This window comes from Tachypleus tridentatus, chromosome 9 (genome assembly GCF_004210375.1).
Source record: "Tachypleus tridentatus isolate NWPU-2018 chromosome 9, ASM421037v1, whole genome shotgun sequence".
Taxonomy (NCBI): Eukaryota; Metazoa; Arthropoda; class Merostomata; order Xiphosura; family Limulidae; genus Tachypleus; species Tachypleus tridentatus.
Window position 1 is genome coordinate 117,338,449 of NC_134833.1, and position 23,392 is coordinate 117,361,840.

Here is a 23,392-nt window from a genome sequence, read left to right on the forward strand (position 1 = left end):
GGATGTTTGTTTAATTAGTTTCAACCTGAAAGACACTTAACGCAATAGATTGTATAACAGGTCACATCAGAGACCTCAAGGTTAAAGCATAATAGCTCTTCATTTCGAAACATCAACAAAAAAAACATAAATTAGCCAGTTATCTTCATTCTACGTAACACACAACTGCTCGTATCTGAATAACAGTAGCACATTGCGATCTCGAGTCTTGAACCGTTCAATTTTCATCAGGACCCTTATTTATATAAGTATGGTATTATAAGTAATACAGGAAAAGGTGCTGAGTTTGCAGTCTAAGGTAAAGTTTATATGATTCCTTAGGATATTGCTCTGGCCTAGGATCTTAATCATAAATCCCCATTTTAATGCTTCGTTTGAAAAGTACTAAAGCATGCCAAGTTTTATATTCAGTCACTTGACAGGATCACCGTTTATTGATTGATATATAAAACATGCTAAACTGAGAGATGTACTTTGGAACTGGCCGCTGATAAAGGAAGTGACCTAATACATGATTAAATTACATTAAGAAGTAAACTTCATTTGGATAAAATTTCATTTCACGCCCATCTTTAGAATATTTCTTTTAATTTTAATACTTGCAAAATAACTATAAAAGATCCCGAAAAACGTACATAGTTAATATTTAACAAAATCGAATGTGTTTAAGTTCTTGAGTTAACAATTAACACAGATCATTGAGTATAAGTACCTGTTTTGAAAGTGAAATAAACTTAAACATAGATTTTTAACCCTATATACCAAAATATACACGTATTGGATAAAATACGCCTGCACAAAATAATAAAACACTAATAAATGTGTGCGTATTTTTTATAGCATAGCCACATCGGGCTATCTGCAAAGCATAACGAGGGGAATCGAGTCCCTGATTTTAGCGTTGTAAATCCGTAGGCATACCGCTGTACTAGCGAGGGGCACACTAATACATAATGATTTTACATTACTGTATAGAAACATTAGGAAATACTCTAGACAACTAGCTTTTTAAGTACGACGTGAATGTCTTGTATTCTATTTTTTTAAACATATAGTCAACCTTGTATTTCATTTTTTTTTAAATATCGTCCTAGAATTACCAGTTATACTAATAGTTCAATAAAAGATATTCTTAACAATATTTCATACGTGTTTAAAAATGTTTGAATATAAAGAGCTTCTTCTTAAAAGCTTCATTCTTCTCTTCGAAAATATTCAAAATATATATAAATAAATTCATCAATATTCCATTAAGTAAATCAACAACAACAAAAGAGAAAAGCCTTGCAGAAACTAAAAGATATGATAATTTTATTTTTGCTAATATATTAAACTTTCAGTAAGTATTATTCTCCTTATTTAAGACACCAGTAAAATTTACATTCTTACAACGCTAAGATGTGAGGCTCGTTTTGTTTAGTTTATTTTGAATTTCGGACAAAGCTACACGAAGGCTATTTGCTCTAGCCGTCTCTAATTTAGCAGTGTAAGACTAGAGGGAAGACAGCTAGTTATCACCACCCACCGCCAACTCATGGGCAACTCTTTTACCAACGAATAGTGGGATTGACAGAACATAATAACGCCCCCACAGCTGAAAGGGCGAGCATGTTTGGTGTGACGGGGAATGAGGCTCGATTCCATGCGGTTGAAGCAGCAAACCGCAATATGACTTTACTCTAAACACATCGATCATATTTTTAGATTCTACAATAATTATTTAAATAAGTTTAGAGAGTGAATAACATCTATCCATTTATTGAACAATGCCTTAAAAATGCTCATACAGAACAGATATTATGAAATCAAATGAAATATGGGTTAATGATAAAATTTTGACTTACCAAATAATAAAATGAGCAAATCTGAAATAGCAAGAGAAAACAAGTAGTAGTTGGTTGGTGTCTGAAAGTGTGAGTTTCTGGTGATAACCAAACACACGATCACATTTCCAATTATTCCACTGACAAAAATCAACCCGTACACAACTGTAATGGGCGCCACCACTACTAATGTTATTTGTTGAGGTCCCATATTAACTTTAAGGTATTCTTCTTCGGTCATGTTTATGGGAGGCAATAGTACTGGGTCTTCCATTATTAAAACACCATCCGCCGATCTCTGATACGTTCTCAACAGGAACAACTTCTAAAGGTGGTTTGTAAGTGGTTTCTTTGAAGGAAAACACTGTCAGGATACGAAAGCAAATCCAAATAAAATGTATTTGTTGTCACTGTGCTGAAAGTGTGCTCTATAAATCATACAAAAATTAAGAAATAAAAGCATCAGAGAAATAAAGAGTTTATCTTTAAACATAAAATATTATAAAGAATGGGCGTCGCTAACTTACAGAATACCAATATAGAAACATTATATAATAAAATATATTTATTGCTACTTCTTTGAATCAGATACTAAAAATAAAATGTGACAAAAAACACATTTGACTGGTAACACTCTTATACGTCTACGTAGATCTTCTAAGCAGACGTAGTTAATAGAACTCTCCATTCAAGTACAATTTTCTCTGCCCTAACTTTTTATTAAACAAGAGAACATATGTTTACCTTAAAAGCTGAATAGCTTATAATTATTGTACATACTCTTAAATTATGGTGGTGAAATGTGTTATGTAATAATATAATGAACAACATTTTGAATAATCTGGATTGTTTTTGGACAATTTTTCACACTTTCAGTGTAATTCAAAAATAAAAAACAAGTATTGAATAATTTTGATTTTAATTCATTTTATATTAAAGTAAACTAGTGAAAGAATATTTTGTAAATGCTCAAGATATTCTTAATGAAGTAACTTCACATTTAAGGATAAAGCTGTATACAGTTCGTGGCATTTGAACACACGCTTATGTAAAAGAGGTTTATAGCTTCAGTTAATTGTATTGAAGACATCAGAGAAAGTGATTGACTTGACACATGCTAGTGTGTGATATATGTGTGTGTGTTTGTTTATTCAGTCCGAAGTCAGTTGAATAAGTGTTCTCTTATGAGGTATCAGCTTCTAAGGAAAGATGTGTATACTTTATTATAAATGTTCATTTCAACATTAAAGAACTAAAAATCAGACTTTAAAGCATAAGTGTATTATACTAAAACGGTTATAAATTTTTTCTTTTCGCAGTTTTAGTAGCATTTAATTGAATTAAAAATGTGATTACTTCACAGGTTTTATCTTTAAATATTGTCCAGGATTATTTGTTTTCACACAGATTACGGCTTAAACTTAATTTCTAACACAAAAATGGAATCTCTGAAGCTAAACGTGCGCTCATTGTTTATCAGTATTTTTTTCCTTCTTATCTCAAAACTTGCTTTAACAACACCAACGTTAAATTGCTGTAGATAGGTACAAAGAGAGAATAAATACTACAGCTATAAGAGAACGTGAACAACATTCCTGCCATATTCTGGATATTCGTTTATTCTAATTTTTCCAGCAAGGTTTACATAATGCAGAAACTTTTGAATTGCATAGTCTTAAAACTGGTGTTAAACACCTTAAAAGTGAAGAAACTATCATCTTATCAGGAAATATAAGTGGGACAACAAATAAATGAATAAACGGTGCATATAATGTACGAACAAATATGTATATAGTTTTAATTTATTAACAAAAACGTATAAAACTGTCTCAACTTAAAATATATCATAGATATACCATAAACTAGTAAAACCATTTACCTGGAGAACTTTGATAGATATGCCACTGGTTTTTGTGAAATGACATTCGTAATTGTCGTCATTTACACGAGTTTTACTTTCGTGTGGAACTAGATCTATAACAACGGTTCAGTGAAAGAGCATCATGTTATAGATGCGTCTTACACAGCTAGCGTGGTAATGGATGTATCACTGTTTTATGTAAAATACTGTCAGGATGAGCGTTCTCGTAATCAGTGAACATGAAAAAAGAGGTTCACATTAGTGATATGTTAATGTTATTTTCTGGAAAAAGAAATTTAAGTGACTGGATTTTCTTTACTTTATAAAATTCAACTTTTGTAATATGTGAATGCTAATGTAAAGAATTTCTAAGCTGGAAAAATAATACATTCTGTATTTTTACAATATTTGTTGGAATAATAAAACATTTTAGTGAACCATACATTATGTGCTTCAATAGATAAAGCTTAAGTAAAACAAACAAACAGTGTAAGTCTACTCTATTTACAGAACTTCCAGTAAATACAATTATGGACTTTGATAACAGTGAATATCCTTGTCTCGTGTTATGAGAGAAATATTTCGAAGTATTCTTAATTTAATCTAATTCATTTTTTCATAAATCTTATACTTTTGTTAACCTGAAGATGACCTAAGAGGGTCGAAACGTTGTTCTTTATTTTAACACTTACAGCAGCTGTCTTCAGATACATTTTTGCTTTATGTCAGCTTCATCATCTATATATATACAGATAGACGTATATAACTGTATGTTTATTAGTTACTAAAGTTCTTAAAAACAGATGAGCACAAACCTTTTAAACGGAATTACTGTACGTTCAAGGACATGAAGTTATAAAGTCCTCTCAGTTTTGGAAACTCACTCGTCCTTTTGTTGATGTTATTTAGAGAACAAGAGGGCTGAATTTACCAATCGAATATCTTTTACATAGAATATCTTACGACTTAATAAAGTTTTCAAATCCATTCTCTAAACTTGTTAACAATAATGTTATCCTATAATAAATCAGAACTTTCACACTTGGTGTGGTTAACAGTCGCTTGAGAGAATTCCAGAAACAAATAGTTTCATTGTCATATCACACAGAAAAAATAGGAAGAGTAGAGTAAAATCTCTGAAAACATATGCTTCTCTTCTCTTCTTTCTCAGTCATTCTGGTGCACCAGCTTGCTGACAATCTACGCAGCCCAGACCGGTGCTGTTCTTATTTATCGGCTTTACCGATCCTAACCACTAACTGTTTCGTACTGCGTGGGCTTGGTTAGTTTTTCGTATATGGCTATCTGCCAAAGGTTTCTCTTCGACGTCATCTATTAAAACTTGAATACGCTGTTAGCCTTACAAATAGGCCTTATCTACGTGATTCTCCAATTACCAGCTGCGCATGGCCAGCATGATTTAGGCATGTCTTTACCTTTATTATTTTGAATAATATATCTAATGTGTATGAAAAAGTAACTCATAAGTAATTTTAATTGGTTAATATAAGCTCCTGAACCAAACTATACCCATGTTAGCAAAAAAGGCAACCTATATTTTATATATAAAACAGACCTACATTCGTAAATAAAGAGCTAATTTGTGCTTTGCTTATTGTTGAATGTCCAACATTATATATATCTGTTGAAAGATTAAAATGAAGACAAGTTTGTGTTATTTCTTACTGATGTTGTTGGATTTCTTCTTATCGAGATATAAGAAGAAAATAAATGAATTTTGAGGTAACAAAAATAGAAACAAAAATGTTTCTGATCCATGAAGTAATGTGTAGTTTCAGGGAATAATAATTATCATTTCGAAGAAGGAATGTTTAAAGCAGATAAAATCTTGAAAATAAACATTCCCTTAATGAAGTGAAATTTAAGGTATCCAGAGTCATAAAATGCAAAATTACTAGTTAAAAAAAATAACTTTGAATCAAATATACTCTAGAGCAGGGATTTCCAACAGGCGGCATGTGGGTTGCATGCGCCCTGCATGGTTTTGTGTGGCCCGCGAAGATCTATTGAAAAATAATCTAATTTTATAATATTTTTTTTTTGTAGTGAAAAAATGAAAAATTCTAACTTGCGAGATAAAAATGCATGAAAGCTCCAACTGACACTTACTAATGAAATTTTAAAATTTATTTTGTGTGCACCTATATGTTTATTATTTATGCCTCTATACTTTTACAGCAATTAGTTGATAGTAACAGCTTTTAAGTTATATCACATTCACCTCCGTGTATTATACCATCATTCGCCCTGCTAGACAAAGTGGACTCGCTCAGCTATATACTCATTTTGTTTGCTATTCTTGTTTCTTTTATATGCAGCATTTTTATTAAATTTATTTATTACGTATTTGTTTAAATTACATTTTTCTATTATTTTCACAATGAAATACATCTTTTTTTCACAAATATCATGTAACGTAAAGTAAGTCACATTCAAATTAACTCCTTCCGCAATCGTAACTCATTTTACCATGTTGAAAGGACATAAATTAACCCTACCATGAATCTATTTACTCTCTATTTTGTATTACGTAATACACCAACAAGCCCTAATTTGACAAAAATATAATGCTGCCCGCCACTAGACTCGTGAATATAGTTGTGGCCCTCGCATACTCTTAAGTTGGAAACTCCTGGTCTTGAGAAAACACATGGGTTTGGCAGCATTTAGAGCATATAGGTCACAACAGAGTGTCCAGTCGAGGATCCTCTTTATCATGTAAGAAGTCTGGATGACATTAATACACTGTTCCATAGCTAAGGCATGGGCGCTTCTTGTCTACTAGACCAAAGTTTTCAACTTTCTTGAACTGTCTTCTTAAAATCAACCTTATATGTCTCAGCAACACTTAGTAGTTTTTATACTATATCTTAAGTTATCAATCGTACAATAATCAGAATCACTTTCCAGTTTTTATATAGTATTATAATTTATCAGTCTTGTTTAGTTGTCTTCCTAATAGCATCAACCTTATATTTTTTCTACTATACCATTATCTCTCCACCATGTTTAACTATCGTCTTAATATAAACCTTATAATTATCAAAAGCGGTTACGACTTTTTTTACTACATGGTCATTTGTCCACCATGGTTAATTATCTTCCTAGTACTACATTCAAACATCTTGATAGTTTTTGTTTTACTTCAACCACCACTTATGATCATTTTTTTCCATTATACCATATAGTTCTGTGTGATATTTAGCAAAGTTCGTATGTTCTTACGGTCCTAATCGAAGCTACTTCTCAACCAGATTTAACAATTAAAGTTTTATTGTTCACACATTTACTAAAACTAAGTATAAAACTTTGTCTGTCACTCGATTCACCACTGTTACCAAGTTACACCAGTTTTTTCCATCTCTCACAAGTAACCTTGGCAAAGTACAAACAGTGGTTAACTGTATATTTTATGTATGGTGAAATCAACACCAATGTGTATGAGCTACAGATTATAGTTATCAGCATCTAAAATAATATTATAGTAATAAATTAATTTGTATTAATTAATATATCAATAATGCTTTTACGTGTAAACTTCTGTACTTGCGATTTTTATTTATAGAGTAGACAATTCTAATTGGGTCTTATCACCAAATTAATTGTTATTAACAGACACTTGTCTTTATTTATCTCAAATGTAAATAATGTTTGCACTGTATTCAAATGGACACCAGTTATAATATATACATTTCTATATTGTCTACAGTATAGTTATCTTTCATCCACTACAGTTTTGTAGGTTTTGAACAATATGTATAATTGATATCATTAATTTTAATTTTAATTTAATAATTTGTTTAATATACTAAAAGCAAATACTGATTTCAATGTGTAACTTGATTCATCACTTAGCATTGAGTAATATCAGTTTTGAGGAATTCTATTCGTTATCGTCAACTACGACAATGGAAAACAGAAAAATCAGGACTTCTTACACTGGCGACATTTACACATGTAATTACAATGATAATTTTTTGGGTAATGTAAGCAATGAACTTTCTACAGTAATCAGGGAAAATGTGGGGATTAGGGTGATTGACACTTACCCTGTTGGATGCAGGTTCAAATCCTATCACTGAATATGTTTGCTTTTATAGCCATCTTTTTTGGTAAAATAATCACCCAAGAGTTGGTGATGTTTGTTTTTTTGCCTTCCTTCTTGTCTATCACTGCTACGTTATGAACAGATAGCTGAGATAGCCGGCGTGTAGCTTTGCGCGAAATTCAACAAAGAAATCAAAAGCTTCAGTGGCAACTGTAAACCTACATTGGCTTTTTCATTGTGTTTTTGTGTGACCGTAGGATACAGCTATGATAATAGGTTAACCATCTAGATACCTGAAAAACGTGTTAAAGTGAAAGTGAACTCTATATACCATCAAGCTAATACTTTTACATGGACTGAATTTTTAACAAGATGCAACTATATCAAGATGAAGGACACCTCAATGTCAACAAGACAGTTTCTCCTCAAGATGTAAATAAAAACGAAAGGTGTAAAATATACAGTTTACAAACACCTCATGCTTTTTAGTGTTATGGGGGTCCATAAACGGTCCATCGAAGACATCATCCAGGGAATGGTTAAAGTAGACAAGAGAACAGAACAGTATTGACTTCATGCAGTGGAAAGTACACTGCAGACAAATATATCTACAACATGTTCTTTAGTTAAAACATTAATGGTAGTAGAAGAAAGAATTTTAAGGCCTAAGCATTCATCCTTCTAATATTATGGTATATCGTAAACATCTTTCCATATTTAACTCTATAACAGACTATTATTACTTTTATCTTGCAATTCTATTAGCTAAATTAAAAATTATTATTTATACAATGCAAGAAGAGGAATATTTCTATGTTAAAACTCTCTATGCGAAAAGAGCAGTTAGTTTTATTATTTTTTGTTGTTGTTGTGGATTTAACTTTATACCATAGACGTCACCTTTCTCACACATTTTATAGACTGGAGTGTGTAACTTTCATCGTTCATCCAGAAACTACAAAATTAAAACTGCTTTCATTCTCACAGACATGAAATATTTTATTACAAATGACTATTGCTACACATAAACACAGCTAATCTTAGTTATATGTAAACTTTTCGTGTTTTTATACTTATGTACATTTCTAAAATAATATATATGCGATAAACTTTGATAAAATATATAAATTTTTATCATTTCATCAGTTGCATCGGTGATCGAATAATCGACAACAAACTCGTCCTTTACCTCTCATTAATACTAAACTTTCAAAGAAGTCACTTTATGTTTTCTTTGTAGTTTTATGTTAGAGAAGTAAATGGGATAAAATTCTCAGTGATGAAACAGTTTCAAAGTTTATTACCTACATTTTAATAGTTTTTAATGGATAATCAATGCTAAATATAACTTATAATATTTTGTTCACTAAAAATGTGCTTGATTTTCATGGGTATGCACACACACACACACACACACATATGTATATATATATATATAGAAGACAAATAAGTAAATTTGGTTAAGTTCACCAATTCTCTAACAGCTTAAAAAAAGTTATGTTACAAATTAATATTTATTAATTAACATATCAGCAATGCTTTTTATGTGTTAATTCATGTGCTTGTGATTTTTATTTATACAGCAGAAAATTCATACATTATACCACTGTATACCATATTCTATTTCATGCATTTGAGGGATATGGCATAAAAACTTGTTTTTATTAAAATAACTTGTACGTGTAGGACTTTAAGATGTGGTAATGAACAAAACCTGTGACTCCTGAAAGGTTTATGTTTATGTCTGTTATATGTTAGGCCCGGCATTGCCAAGCGTGTTAAGGCGTGCGACTCGTAATCTGAGGGTTGCGAGTTCGCATCCCCGTCGCGCCAAACATGCTCGCCCTTTCAACCGTGGGGGCGTTATAATGTGACGGTCAATCCCACTATTCGTTGGTAAAAGAGTAGCCCAAGAGTTGGCGGTGGGTGGTGATGACTAGCTGCCTTCCCCTCTAGTCTTACACTGCTAAATTAGGGACGGCTAGCACAAATAGCCCTCGAGTAACTTTGTGCGAAATTCAAAAAACAAACTGTTATATGTTTGAGGTCGCTATGCCTGCGCATTTAATAACGACGTACATGTACAAAATAAATCTGTGAAAATAAACGAACGTTTTATTATTCCTTATTCTACGTTTGGACTTCTTAACTTTTCAATATGCAAATTTTTTACCAATAAGTAGGTTAACGCAGTGACAATACTCGTGTTTACAATTTGAAATGATATTCAAAACATTAAATATTTTAAGTTATTCAGATCTCAGTGTATGAATGTCCGCGTGTTGCATTATAAATGTATTTTTTGTTTAATAAGGCTTAGCGTTATAATGAACTTGGGTATTATCGCTCATACTTTTTTATGGAAGTTTATTATATTTAAGCGAAGAAAACTGTAGATTTCTCTGGCGATTATAGAATATTGAAATTAAATCAATTCAAAAGAGCTTTCGTCAGAGAAAAGAAAAGATGTCTCCGGACTATATAACGAAGCAACCGAGTAAATCGCGATGAAGAGAAACCCACTTGAAATACTTTAATTAAAGTACAGTTCTAAACTATGTTTGTTAACTTGCAGATGACCTAAGAAGGTCGAAACGTTGTTCTGTTACTTGTAGTTTTTCTCTATATGCTTATATTCAACAGCTAAATTTAATTATTCATTTCTAGATGTTAACATTTCCCATACATAACACAATTCTATATTTGTGTTACGGTTTTTGTCAGGTTTTAGTGTTCACTATAGAAATGCTATGAGTACTAAAGTATTTAAGGTTTGGATATTTTTACGCTTATGACAAAATAGTAAGAAATTCTCATCAAAAATATATAAATTGTATGTACCATGTAACGAATTTACTATTTTATATTTATTTTAATATCTGTGCGTTTTCCAGTTTAATATATATTTAGAAATGCATGCAACTTATTTGTTAACTGTGTATTATGAATGTCCTACCCATTCTTTAAATTTGTAAAAGATTTATTTAGTGTAAGAATCAACAATGTACTATGTTTGTATGTAAAATACAAGTGACTGCCAATTGAACTTCTGAAAACCTCACCTAATGATTATAAAAGTCAACCATCGCAACACACGGAGAGATAGTTTATTATTGTTGGTTTCTACAGTTGGTATAGTATAAACCTGGGAAGCTATAACTGTGATAAACGCTTATTAATCGGAAAACTACACATATTTGACCACGAATGTTTATAGATTTCAAACAGTACAAACCATTTAACATCAGTGAATTTACTTCGAACGTTTGTATTTCTACGAAGACATCGCGTAACTTCAGCGGAAAAACTCAAATATAAAGGGTGTGTTTTGAATTTTGCGCAAAGCCACGCGAGGAGAATTCACGTTAGTCGTCCCTAATTTAGTAATGTAAGATTAGAAAGAGAAAGCTAGTCATCACCTCTCACCGTCAATTCTCTGGCTTTTCTTTTACCAACGAATAGTGGGATTAAAAATAATATTACTCGTATAACACCCATACGGTTGAAAGGGCGAGAGAGTTTGGTGTGACGAGGATTTAAAACCGAGAACCTTCTGATTGCAAGTCGAACGCCTTTACCACCAGGCCATGCCGGGCCCATATGTGAAGGGATAACTAGCTTTCCAGTTAAATGTAGTGTATCTACACAAAGAATTAATTCACTCGTCTTGAATTGTCGATAAAATATTCATTTCCAGACCAGATAGAAGACTTAGTATTATCTGAAACGTTGTAAAACGTTTGTATATGAATTACTATTTGTAATAACCATTATTATAAATTGTATTGTTGTTTGTATATTAAGATATATTTGTGTTAAGAAAAAGATTGTGTGTGCCAAACATGTTGGTAAATATCATAAACTTAATACATTTTGACATTCAATAAACTTCAAAAGTGAAATTAAAATTTACGACTATTTGAAATCGCAATGTTTAAAATAAATCGGAAGCTCGTCCGAGATAAATTATAATACGTAACAACCCCAATCTATAACTAACTTTAAAATTAATTAAATCAACTCAATACAAAACTGGTTAGAAGCCCTTAACATCATAAAAAATAAAACTGAAGTCAACAATAATTAATATCCTTTGAATCATCATTTGGGTTCCCTTGTTGTTATCGGTATGGACGCTCTTAATTTAAGTGATATTACACGATGTTGAGCCAGTTTAAAAGCTGATTAACCTAAAACCTATAATACTGAATCACAGTGAAACTGCATCAAAGTTTTAAATCAATAGCTCATTGAATTATAACCAAAATAGTAAACAGATCGATTTATTGGTTATTGGATTTGTACCTTTTTTGCACCTAGGGATAACAAAATCTTAAGCTCATGACATGTGATTTCACAGAAACATCAGGTGCTCAGTGTTTATCTTTTGACCAACAGCATACTAAAATAACAGTGCAAAATAAAATTTTCTTCACATACGTAAAATTTTAATTGAGACATTATTCAAAATTATTATGTGTTTAAAGTATTGGGTACGCTAATAATTTAACCAGGTTCGGCCATATCGATACAAAGATCATAATAGTTGAGCAAAATAAGAAATGTAAATACACCTAGAAACGTCTTGTTTTGATAGCAATAAACATCAGACATCAAAATCCGATTGAAGTTATTAAAAAGTCTGAGTATTACAAACACTAACAGATATATTGATTGCTTACATTAACGCTTAATCATCCTATACAATCATCTTAAGTATATAAATTCTACTTATTGTTAATGGTCTTCCTACACAATAATTTATTTTCATCTCATAAACAATTATTTTAGTTTTTATTGTTTATTTCAGTTTTGTCAGTTTACTGTTTTGATTATATTCTGTTTGTTTGTTTTGATTTTTGAATTTCGCACAAAGCTACTCGAGGGTTTTCTGTACTAGCCGTCCCTAATTTAGCAGTGTAAGACTAGAAGGAAGGCAGCTAGTCATCACCGCTCACCGCCAACTCTTGGGCTACTCTTTTACCAACGAATAGTGGGATTGGCCGTCACATTATAACGCCCCCACGCCTGAAAGGCGCGACGGGATGCAAACCCGCGACCCTCAGATTACGAGTCGAACGCCTTAACACGCTTGGCCACGCTGGGCCAGTTATCTTCTCTATCTAAGTGTTGATAGTTATAGTCGAAGGTATTTTTTAGTGGCAGAATGTAGCAGTTTATAGTATAAACACATATCGTATAATAATATAAAGGTTTAGTGGACCCCTTAAGCATATGTTAAGTATATAAATGGTGAATGTGTGTAATAGATGTTATTAGTTTCTCGTACATGGATGAATATGAATTTATTCATCAGTTTTTTAATATTTTCTCCAACTAATTTCCCTCTTTGTTAAAAAAAGTTATTAAAAGTGTCTCATGTCAGATGGTATTTCCATACCATGATCTAACGACTACTACATAACGAGTTATTAACGAAAACCTTTTTTTTTTACATAGCACATGTCTGAAAACTAATTGAAAGCCAGATAACCTGAAACAACTTCACGTGAGTAAAATACATACCAGTTTTTACTTTCAAATTAGACCCGGTATGGTCAGGTGGTTAAGGCAATCGACGCGTAATCTGAAGGGCGCGGGTTCGAATCCTCGTCCTACCACACATGCTCACCCTTTCAGCAGTGGGGACGTTGTAAGGTGTCGATCAATCTACTATTTGTTGGTAAAAAGAGTAGCCCAAGAATTGGCCGTGGGTGGTGATGACTAGCTGCCTTCCCTCTAGTTTTACACTGCTAAATTAGGAAAACCTAGCGCAAATATCCCTCTTGTAGCTTTGCGCGAAATTCAAAACAAAACAAACTAAAACTTTCAAATTATTCCATATTTAATTACTTCCAACATCAAAGACATTATATAATATTTAAAGCAAATTTTACTGTTCTTTTGCCCGGCCTATGCCTTGCTATCAAGGTGTTTAGGTCAGCTTTAAGAGTGTTATAGAGCTCGGCCAGTGTTATTCGTTGGTAAAATAGTAGTCTAAAAGTTTGTGGTTGGTGGCAATGACTACCTCCCTTCTCTCTAGTTTACACTATTATACTTAGCATGGTTAGCGCAGTTAGCCCTCGTACAGTTTTGAGCAAAATTCAGAAAAAGAAAGCGTTCTTCTGTAACTAATATATAGTACTTAATGTTTATTATGTTATTAGTTTATTGAGTTTCTCGTAACATATCTCTTTTTATGTTGATGTAGTTTTCAATGATTTAAAATAAACAAACAAGTGATTAACTTCAAATATTACACTCCGTGATTATTTTCATCAGTGTTTCGGCTTCTGCAATCTTCAGAATGGTTAATACGTTTTCTCTCAATTTTTACAACTATATTATATAGATTAATGTTTCTTTTTGTCTCTCTTTCCAAAATGCGAAATTGATTAAGTTTTCTCCTCTTTCTTAAAGATTTGCAAATATGTGTTTTATATTATACGAGAATACCAAGAAACAGATATATTTTCTCTTATTATTTTTATGTTTGAATTCTAAGGTTAAGATTTATGTTTCATCACTGCTTCTCTTTCTTTATTCCAGCCACGTGGTTTCAAAAGGAAACAAATTATTAACAGCGAGTGAAGTTTTTAAAAGAAAAAAAAATTACATTGCAAATACTGCTGAGCAATGACGATCAAATAAATAAAAAGTTACACATGAGATATTTATATCATCAAAGATGCTAGTTTTAAAGTTCACAGTTCAATCTAGTTTGAATTTACTAAATGTTATTAGAGTAACTGTATATCTACTTTCCCTGACAGTTCTAGCTTTGGTTGGCGCCAAAAAGGCTGGTTGTTCTGCTCTGAGTGTGAATAAACCCCTATTGTGCAGTTTTTAATCAAATACGTCTATATGCAGACTATCTTAGAGGTGAAGAGTTGCGTATTGAAATGAACCCTATAGTTACTCAGTTTAAGGAAAGATCTAAACAAGAAATATTCACATTTCAGTGATAGTTTATTTTGTGCTGTTTGATGGTATTAATAAGTATAAATGTCATTGAAATAACTTTTCCTATCAACAAAATAGTTAAAGTTTAGGCAGAATTAATTATTTAAGAACTTTTTAACGAAACACGTGTTTAGAAATTAACTGAAAACTAGATAACTTTTTCTGTCAACTCCCCTCGAGTGGATTCCTGTACGTAGTGAGGGGACCTCTCAGAGAAGATTCTATACTTTCAGTTTACTTCCTCTGGGATCTGAACATCCACTCGTGTTTGTCGTGCGTGGCGACCCGTGATGTGGAGGAGAGGATCACGGTGGTTGAGGGATCTAACCCTAACACACCACTTTGACCTTAAATTACTGCAGACAGGCAGCATTGGAGTGTCTCTCCAGGGTCAATCGGCTGATCCACTTGGGCTAGGATCAACTGAGTACCAGTGTTGAACGTTCTCGACGAGTGTTGTGGACAATGAAGAAAAAATTGAGAAAAACAGATTATAGGAAAAGACCACACATGGACGACTCTGTTGTACAGTCACTGTCACAGTCAGCTTCTGTACCTCAATTTCCAATCATGCATTCCTTATCCAAGAAACCTTAGGGTAAAGGGGATTAGAGGGCTTGCTGACTCCCCTAAGTCAGTAAAGTGGAAACATCTTCATCACAGCATACTGAACTCCTCCTGAATTCGAAGAGCATTGGGGATATACCAATCGAGGTTACTCCCTATGCAACTTTGAATTCTTCCAGAGGAGTTATAGTTGAGACGGATTTAGAGAACGTTTCAGAGTCGGGAATCCTTGCTGGTTTCTCCAGCCAAAGCGTTCCTGCAGTGAGCCAAATCTTCACTTGCAAAGAAGGAATAATGCTACTTACAAATGTAATTATTTTGACGTTTACATCTCCACGTCCACCTGTTACTATCAAAGCAAGTTACTTAACCTCTAAGGATAGGCCATATATTCCAAATGCTCTCCGATGTTTTCAGTGTCAGAGATTCGGACATTCAAAGTCCTCTTCTCGTGGATCTTTAATGTGTGCTCGATGTGGTGGTACAGACCACGACGGTTACTAATACGAAGTTGAACCAAATTGTGTTAACTGTAATGGTTCAAACCCCACATACTTTTGTTCTTGCTGTATGTGGGTGGAAGAGAAAAAGGTTCAACGTTTGAAGATTGTAAATAATATCTATTATCCAGAGACTCAGAAATTATTGCCCCCCATTCCATCTCGGACATGTGCTGCTGCACTTTACTCTCCTACTACAAGGAGAGTGTAGACAGATCTCTCTGTGCCTCCAACAAAGTTATCTTTAAATCACCTCAAGAATCTTTGGCCTTTAGTGATTAAGTCTGTCTCCATTACTTCTTTCAGTGGCAATCTAGATCCACTTCCTTTGACTCCGGGTTCTAGCATTTCCTCAAGTGCATTTTCTTCTCCCGCCCGTAGATGCAAAACGATTACTCATTCACACTCTTAGTTGCAGGAAACTTTTTCTAATAACAGAGATTTACTCACTCGACTCAGGGCAGGATCAATAAAGGTCGATAGATCTTCTTCCAATAAAAAGAATAAAGAGAAGAGGTGTGGTCGTAAACAGAAGAGCTCTCTGCCTAGTTCTCCTTCACATAAATAAAAATGGCCACATTGATACAGTGGAACTGTCAAGGTTTCCGTCTTAATTTAGATGATATCAAGGCACTGATCGATTCCTATCATTCTGTGAGTCTTTCCTTAGAGGAAACATTTCTAAAATCTGTTGATACAGTCACCTTTAAGTAGTTTTCTTTGTACAGAAATAACAGGTTTTATGATGGACGAGTGCACGAAGGGGTGATACTGCTGATCAATCAACATATGCCCATCCTATCTTTGTCATTCGACACACCCTTGGAGGCTGAGCCCTCTATGTTTCCTTGGGTTCTACCATCAATATTTGTTCTCTCTATCTGTCTCCTGGAGAGACCTATGATTAATCAGATCTTGATGCTCTGGTTGAATAGTTATCGTTTCCTTTTTTCCCTCTTCTAGGGAGGTGCTGATACTAATGGGGGTTACTCCATAGAGCGTATGCCTTTAGATCAAAACCCTTCCCTCTTCAGTACTGGTGTTTATACTTATTTTCATATATTTACTGTGTCTTTTACTGCTATTGATCTCTTGGTCTGTTACTCTTCACTTTTTCCACTTTTTATGAAAAGTTGACAGTAACCCATGATACAAAGATACTTTTCCTGTCATTTTGACAGTGACTGGCCATGGTCAATGCCACCCAACCCGTCAATGCACTGGTAGAAGCTGAACCAAGCCAACTAACCCTCTTTCACTGCTCTCTTGGAACTCAATCCTCACGTCATCTGTAAGCCATACTGGACGACTGAGTGGCAGCAGTGGTTGACTGTATTATCCAGGCAGCTGCTCAATGTATTTCTAAGACCTCGACACGTTTTCCACGGTATCCTCGTCCATGGTGGAATCCTGCCTCCCACATGGCACAAAAGTTCAAATACGGGCTTGTGACATCTTTCCTGGGAATCCCACACTTTTAAACTGCATCACGTTTTAGAGGCCCGATGCAAATTCTCGGCAGGCAAGACATCAAAGCCAGAAGGAATTTCGGGTTAAATTCACAACCATCATCTTTTCTATCACCAGTTGCAAAGTCATATGTGACAAGATTCGAGAGGTCAGTAAGCAGTATAATTCTGTCCCCCTTTCAGTCTTGCTCTCTTACAGCCAGGAAGTTTCTGATACCCAAAATATCACCGATACTCTAGGCGAAAGCTTTTGCCGAGTACCTGACAATTTTGTTTCATTCTCCACCTTTTTAGCCATCGAAACTCAGGTAGAGCGATCGCCTTTTCCTTTTCGGACTGATTGTCTCTACGAGTATAATCACTCCTTTACACTAGTGGAACTCAAGCTTGCTCTTCTTTGATTTGGTAGTACATTGGTTGGAGCTAATGACATACGCTACAAGACGCTGCACTAACTCTCTTCTGCTTCTATTACTATTCTTCTGGTTGTTTTTAACTGGACTTGGCAGGAGGGTGTTTACCTGATGCGTGGTGCCAGACTGTTGTCATACCATCCATCTGCTTTGACTACATGTCTTGGTAAAACCTTAGAGAGGATGGTTAATGCTCATCTTGTTTGGTTCTTTGAATCAAACAATCTCACCTCGTCCACCCAGTGTGAGTTACAACGACAGCACTCCACCGTGAACAACCTGATTCGACTTGAAACATCGATCAGAGAAGTTTTTCTCAAGTGACAACATTTTGTGTCAGTATTCTTTGACCTTGAGAAGGTTTATGATACTATGTAAAGGTAAGGCATTTTTTGAGACATCTACTTATATGGGTTGCGTGGCCATTTAACCATTTTTATTTAAAAACTTTAATGGACAGGCGATTCCAAGTTTATGTGGGTTCGACAAATTCCCGTTCTTTCCTACAGGAACTTGGAGTCTTTTAGAGCTGTGTCTTGCGTGTCACACTTTTCAGTATAAATACTAATGCTATCACTTCTCTCAATCATTGATTGAAGTAGACCAAAGCAAACAGTTTTAAATTTTCTCTATCTAAAAGCGTTTGCACACACTTTTGCCGCCAACGGGAAATTCACCCAAATCCTGAACGTTGTGTTGTGAAGCTGTGCTTCTCGTCGTCCCTAAGGCAAAAAATTTGGGGCTTATCTTTGACCATAAGCTGATCTTTATACCATATGTAAAACAGCAGTGACTCAAGTGTACAAGAACAATGAAATATTCCGTTTCCTACCTTTCATCTCTTGGAGAGCAGATCAATATTGCATGCTAAAGATCTATCGTGCCATAATTCAATCAAAACTGGACTATGGGTCTCTGGTCTACGGCTCTGCTGGGACCTCAGCCTTAAAGACGCTGGACCCCATTTATCATCAGGAGCTACGGCTCTGCTCGGGGACTTTCAGCACTTCCCCAGTACATAGTTTGTACACAGAGGCTTATGAACCTCCTCCACAACTCCGACCTTTGCAACTGTCTTTGCTATATGCTTCAAAACTTCGATCCTCATCACAGCATCCCACCAGAGGTTGTACTTTCTTTCCTCAGTGAACAATGTTTTTCAGAACAGATCATTTGCCATTGTTCCTTTTGGCCTTTGTATCCAGGTGCAGTTGGGTGAATTGAGCCTGTTTTTGGATAACATTGCAGTATCTGCTGATCAGCCCTTCCCACCATGGCTTATTACCATCCCCAAGTATGACCTTTCTTTGAATCGTCTGTGAAAGGCGGATATTCCCGATTATAAGTACCGTCTTCTATTTGCCGAACGTTTTTCGAACTATTCTGTCATTCCAATTTATAAGTATGGTTCGAAATTAGATGGCTCTGTAAGCTCTGCTATGGTTTGTTGTGGTTTGGTGGTTGCACAAATAATTCCCTCTACAGTTTCTCTGTTTACTGCCAAATTGTATGCCATTTTTCTCGCCATGGATCACATAAAAGCTAAACAGTACTCGAAATGTACTATTTATATTGACTTGCTTGTCTATCTACTGGCCTTGGAATCGCTTCACGTTAGTTCTCACCATATTCTCGCCAATACTCAAAACTGAACGGCTCATTCATCTTTAACGTCTACTTCTATCTAGTTCTTTTGGATATTAGGCCACTTGGGTATTCGCTGGAGAGAGCTCGCTGACACTACAGCTAATTCTGTTTGCTCTGGTGCTATCACTGCCGTGCCTGTTTCATACATAGACTATGGTTCTATGTTCATAGTTCGGGTTCACTCCAATTGGCATCGACTTGAAGTGAACAACGTGATAACAGGCTTTTCCAGATAAAACCTTCTATCGGACTTTGGCCATCTTGTTTCCAAGAGGACCAGAAAGAGGAAGATGTCGTAGCCAGACTACGTCACAGTTTTTAACTTATCGTTTTCTTTTACCTGGGACTGATGCACCAATGTGTGATCTGTGTGACACTCAAGTCACTATAGCTCACATTTTACTGTCGTCCAATCGTTACGACTCTGAACGATATGACTCATGTCCACCATTTTGGACATGTTTTAACCACAGGTTTACCCCTGACGCTGGACAGTGTCATTGGTGATAGTGACACTGTTCTCCTCACAAATGATTTTAGTTTAATGCTATTTAAGTTTTTAAATACAAAATTAAACTTTATTTTGTTTTAACATGATTCCTTTTTACAATTTTTAATAATTATACTTTATTTTTTGTTTCTTACCGATTGTTTGACGTAGATAGCATAGCTGCTTTGCAACAATCAGCCAACTAGTCTATGTCAACTAAATATTTTATGCTCATACAGACAGAAAAAAGATAAAGAATGTCATGGTCTTAAACTTATTACATATAATAAAACAAGCAAAAAATATAAGGCATTTCGAATATTGGTCAATGTGACATAAGAGTCATTCATTTTTATAATATCCAAAGCAGAGAGAAGAACATATTATGTAAACTATCTTACTATGCCGAAATAGGAGAAGGATCACAGTCCCACCATACAGAATAAAAAATAATAAATTATTTTTCAAAGAAGCAATTGAGATTAATTAAGGCTATACAGTCAGAGAAAAGAAGGAATACAATACATTTTGAAATATGTTGACTGAGATAATTGAAAACAAAGAACCAGAATGTGTTTTAAAATTAAAAATCCAGATGCTGTTTCATTCAGTGATTAAAAGAGTCTAGAACCAAAGAAAAATTTAGAATATATCAGCAGAGAGAAAGAAAAACAGAAAACAGTTAAGGTTTGCTTAGTTAAGCTATTCGCTTTCCAGATCGAAATGTGATACAAACAAAGGGAAGATTGAGTTCTTTTCTTTAATATTAGAAACGATTATTTTCTCTATAATACTTTTCTCTGTTGCAAGACAAAAGTAAAGGAATATACCACTTAACATGTACAAAGATCAAAATGTTCTCCAGAAAGGGCAGATGAGATTTCTTTACAGTCCTAAAAGTAGGTAGTGTATTTAAAGTTCTAGTTTCATTCTCACAACCAGCAACAAGAAAAAGGATCCTACTATATATGAATAAACAACCTCAGCGAGAGTAGAACTTTGGAAAGGAGTAAGTTCTAGAGTAAAAGAAAAACATGCTTGAATACTCCATTTTGTGCCCTTTCAGAGATTTTTCTGAACCTAGATAATACGCAACATTTTACTGTCACAGTTATAAAGAATACAAAATAAAAAAAAAGAAGTTGATTGACAACTATCGATCGGTATTACGTCCACTTTCATTTTCTTCATACGAGCATCACAACAGAAATGACTTTTTCCTGACACATTTCACCCTTCAGGTAACATGTCTAAATGATCATTGCCAGATCAAGGAAGTGAAATGGACAGAGGCTTCGGCCCAGTGAAAATAAGATGACAAGCAGAGCAACTGGAGCAGCAAGAATTAATGTAAGACATTATGAGAGCTGTGATGATTTTAACATCATTATATTTTGCTCTTTATAACTAACGTAGAATATATGTTTATTTGGAATGTTTTTCATACAGATATCTTATATTAACAACAGCTTCTTGTACACAGTTTTAAATATCAGACTGTTACCAGTTTGGAAACTACAATAAAATACTAAATAATCCACATTATGAGATAAAATAATAAAAAAATATGGGCCTGAAAACATTCTCTCACACTCAACATGTTTCGACATATTTAGTACATGGTCTCAATAAATTCACGTATATTCATACTAATAACAGTTTCAGGTAGACCCGACATGGCTAAGTGTGTTTAGACGTGCGACTTGTAATCTGAGGGTCGCGGGTTCGCATACCCGTCGCGCCAAACATGCTCGCCCTTTCACCCGTGGGGGCGTTATAATGTGACGGTCAATCCCACTATTCGTTGGTAAAAGAGTAGCCCAAGAGTTGGCGGTGGGTGGTGATGACTAGCTGCCTTCACTTTAATCTTACACTGCTAAATTAGGGACGGCTAGCACAGATAGCCCTCGAGTAGCTTTGTGCGAAATTCAAAAACAAACAAACAGTTTCAGGTTACGCTAAAATAACAACTGTTTCCCATTAAATGTTTTTTAGTTTCATTTATATGTTCTGTTAATTGTAAATAGTACTATTATTTTTAACATTTATTTTGTGTTCATTCATTCTGTATTTTAAGTTTCTTCTGGTTTGTCTTATATAAACCCTTTCACTTTCACATAATACCTTGTATATACCAAATGCCTTTTTTAGTTATATTAAGAATTTAGCTAACTTTGTACAGCGATAAAATATCGGAAAAAACATTTAGTTCTTTAGTGTTTCATTATTTGACGTGATAAATTAGGTATAAATAATATGACCAAACATTTTTCTTACTTTCTTCAGCAAGTGTTTTTAACTTAATATTTTTCACATATCTGTCAATAATATCTGCTGTGTACCTTGCCAATAATAACTCACTATTAATGTATTCTTGTTCACAACATCACTTTATTATCATATCTACATAAGAGTTAAAAAAACAGCGGTTCACTGAGATTTAGTGTGACAAGAGTTTTGATGTGGAAGAATAATTACGGAGGTTTTCCATAAATGATAGTTTCCTACTTAACCTCTTATTTGTACTCACTGTAACATTCAATAAAGGTAAACAGCCAAGATGTCTTTCTGATCTTTTCACAAAATAAAACGAAATCGTGACTGTGTAACTATTTTTGTCCCCAAGAATGATTTTTTTAAAATATGAATTTCACTGCATTATACGCTGAACAATAGATTAAAGCTATGCAACTGTAACCATAGTAACTGTGTGAAAAAAACCAGTGATGTGTCATTCAGATATATGCCCAACCAGTTATTGATAACATATGGATGAAATAATGAGCCACATCTCACAGGGAGATCCTACTTAACAGGAAGAGGCATTGTCCTTAAATGGCCGGTAGCAACTGGAATCACCGCAGAATGTTATATACATGTGTATACATCTGTAAGTTGATATATGCTTAATTGTTAGTATTACTAATTTGTAATTTTAATCTTCAGTTTAATTATTTTTAATTCTCCTTTTGTTTATATTTAAGTGTAGTATTTTGCCAATGTTGTAGCTTTATTTTACGATAGTTTATTTTTTGTATATTTTCAAATGTAAATCTATACAGATATTTTTTGATATAATTTATTTTACTTTAACTATCTGTCGTATACTTTGTGTTACGTTTTATTATTTTAGTGTATGTTCCATGGAACCTATACAAGTGAGATAATTGTGGTGTCATCATGTTTTATCTTTTCATAACTGGTTATTCAGACCAGCTTAAAACGAAGGAAAAGAGGGTTTCAGTACGCATATATTACACATGCTATTATCCAAAAGCGTATGCTCTCCTGTGAGTAAATGGAAATTTTCTGCTTCTGTAATGTTAAAATTCGGGGTTTAGTTTTCAGTTTTGTACAGAGTACCTGTAGAAGGCTTATTATATAAACAAAAACCTATAGTTTATATTTCACCTCAGTAAAATTTCAAAGAAATATGTTGAGATCACGTGTCAAGTTCAGCCTGAGATGTTACTTTCCTTAGCAGATCCATTCTGGTGTAATTATTCAACTACTGGAAGAAGGTGCTTCGTGAATGCAGTATTGGTTTGTGTTTAAGGTCAAAACTCACTTTTAAATCACTCTCTTTATTT

The 23,392-nt window shown here is 33.9% G+C and overlaps 1 protein-coding gene across 3 annotated transcripts in view; it reads right to left on the reverse strand.

The window, feature by feature from the left end:
* LOC143226148 (neuropeptides capa receptor-like) overlaps nucleotides 1–4,960 on the reverse strand; it is a 46,120-nt gene extending 41,160 nt beyond the window's left edge. The window contains exons 1-2 of one of the 3 annotated variants that reach the window (XM_076456733.1): nucleotides 4,500–4,960; nucleotides 1,845–2,251 (exon numbers count right to left, since the gene is read on the reverse strand). In XM_076456733.1, coding sequence (XP_076312848.1) covers nucleotides 1,845–2,097 — 253 coding nt within the window. In that variant the 5' untranslated portion in view covers nucleotides 2,098–2,251; nucleotides 4,500–4,960. Of the gene's footprint in view, nucleotides 1–1,844; nucleotides 2,252–3,702; nucleotides 3,943–4,499 lie in introns of those variants that run through there. The other 2 variants (XM_076456735.1, XM_076456734.1) reach the window with 2 other exon arrangements.
* Between the last annotated feature and the right edge of the window lie 18,432 nt (nucleotides 4,961–23,392).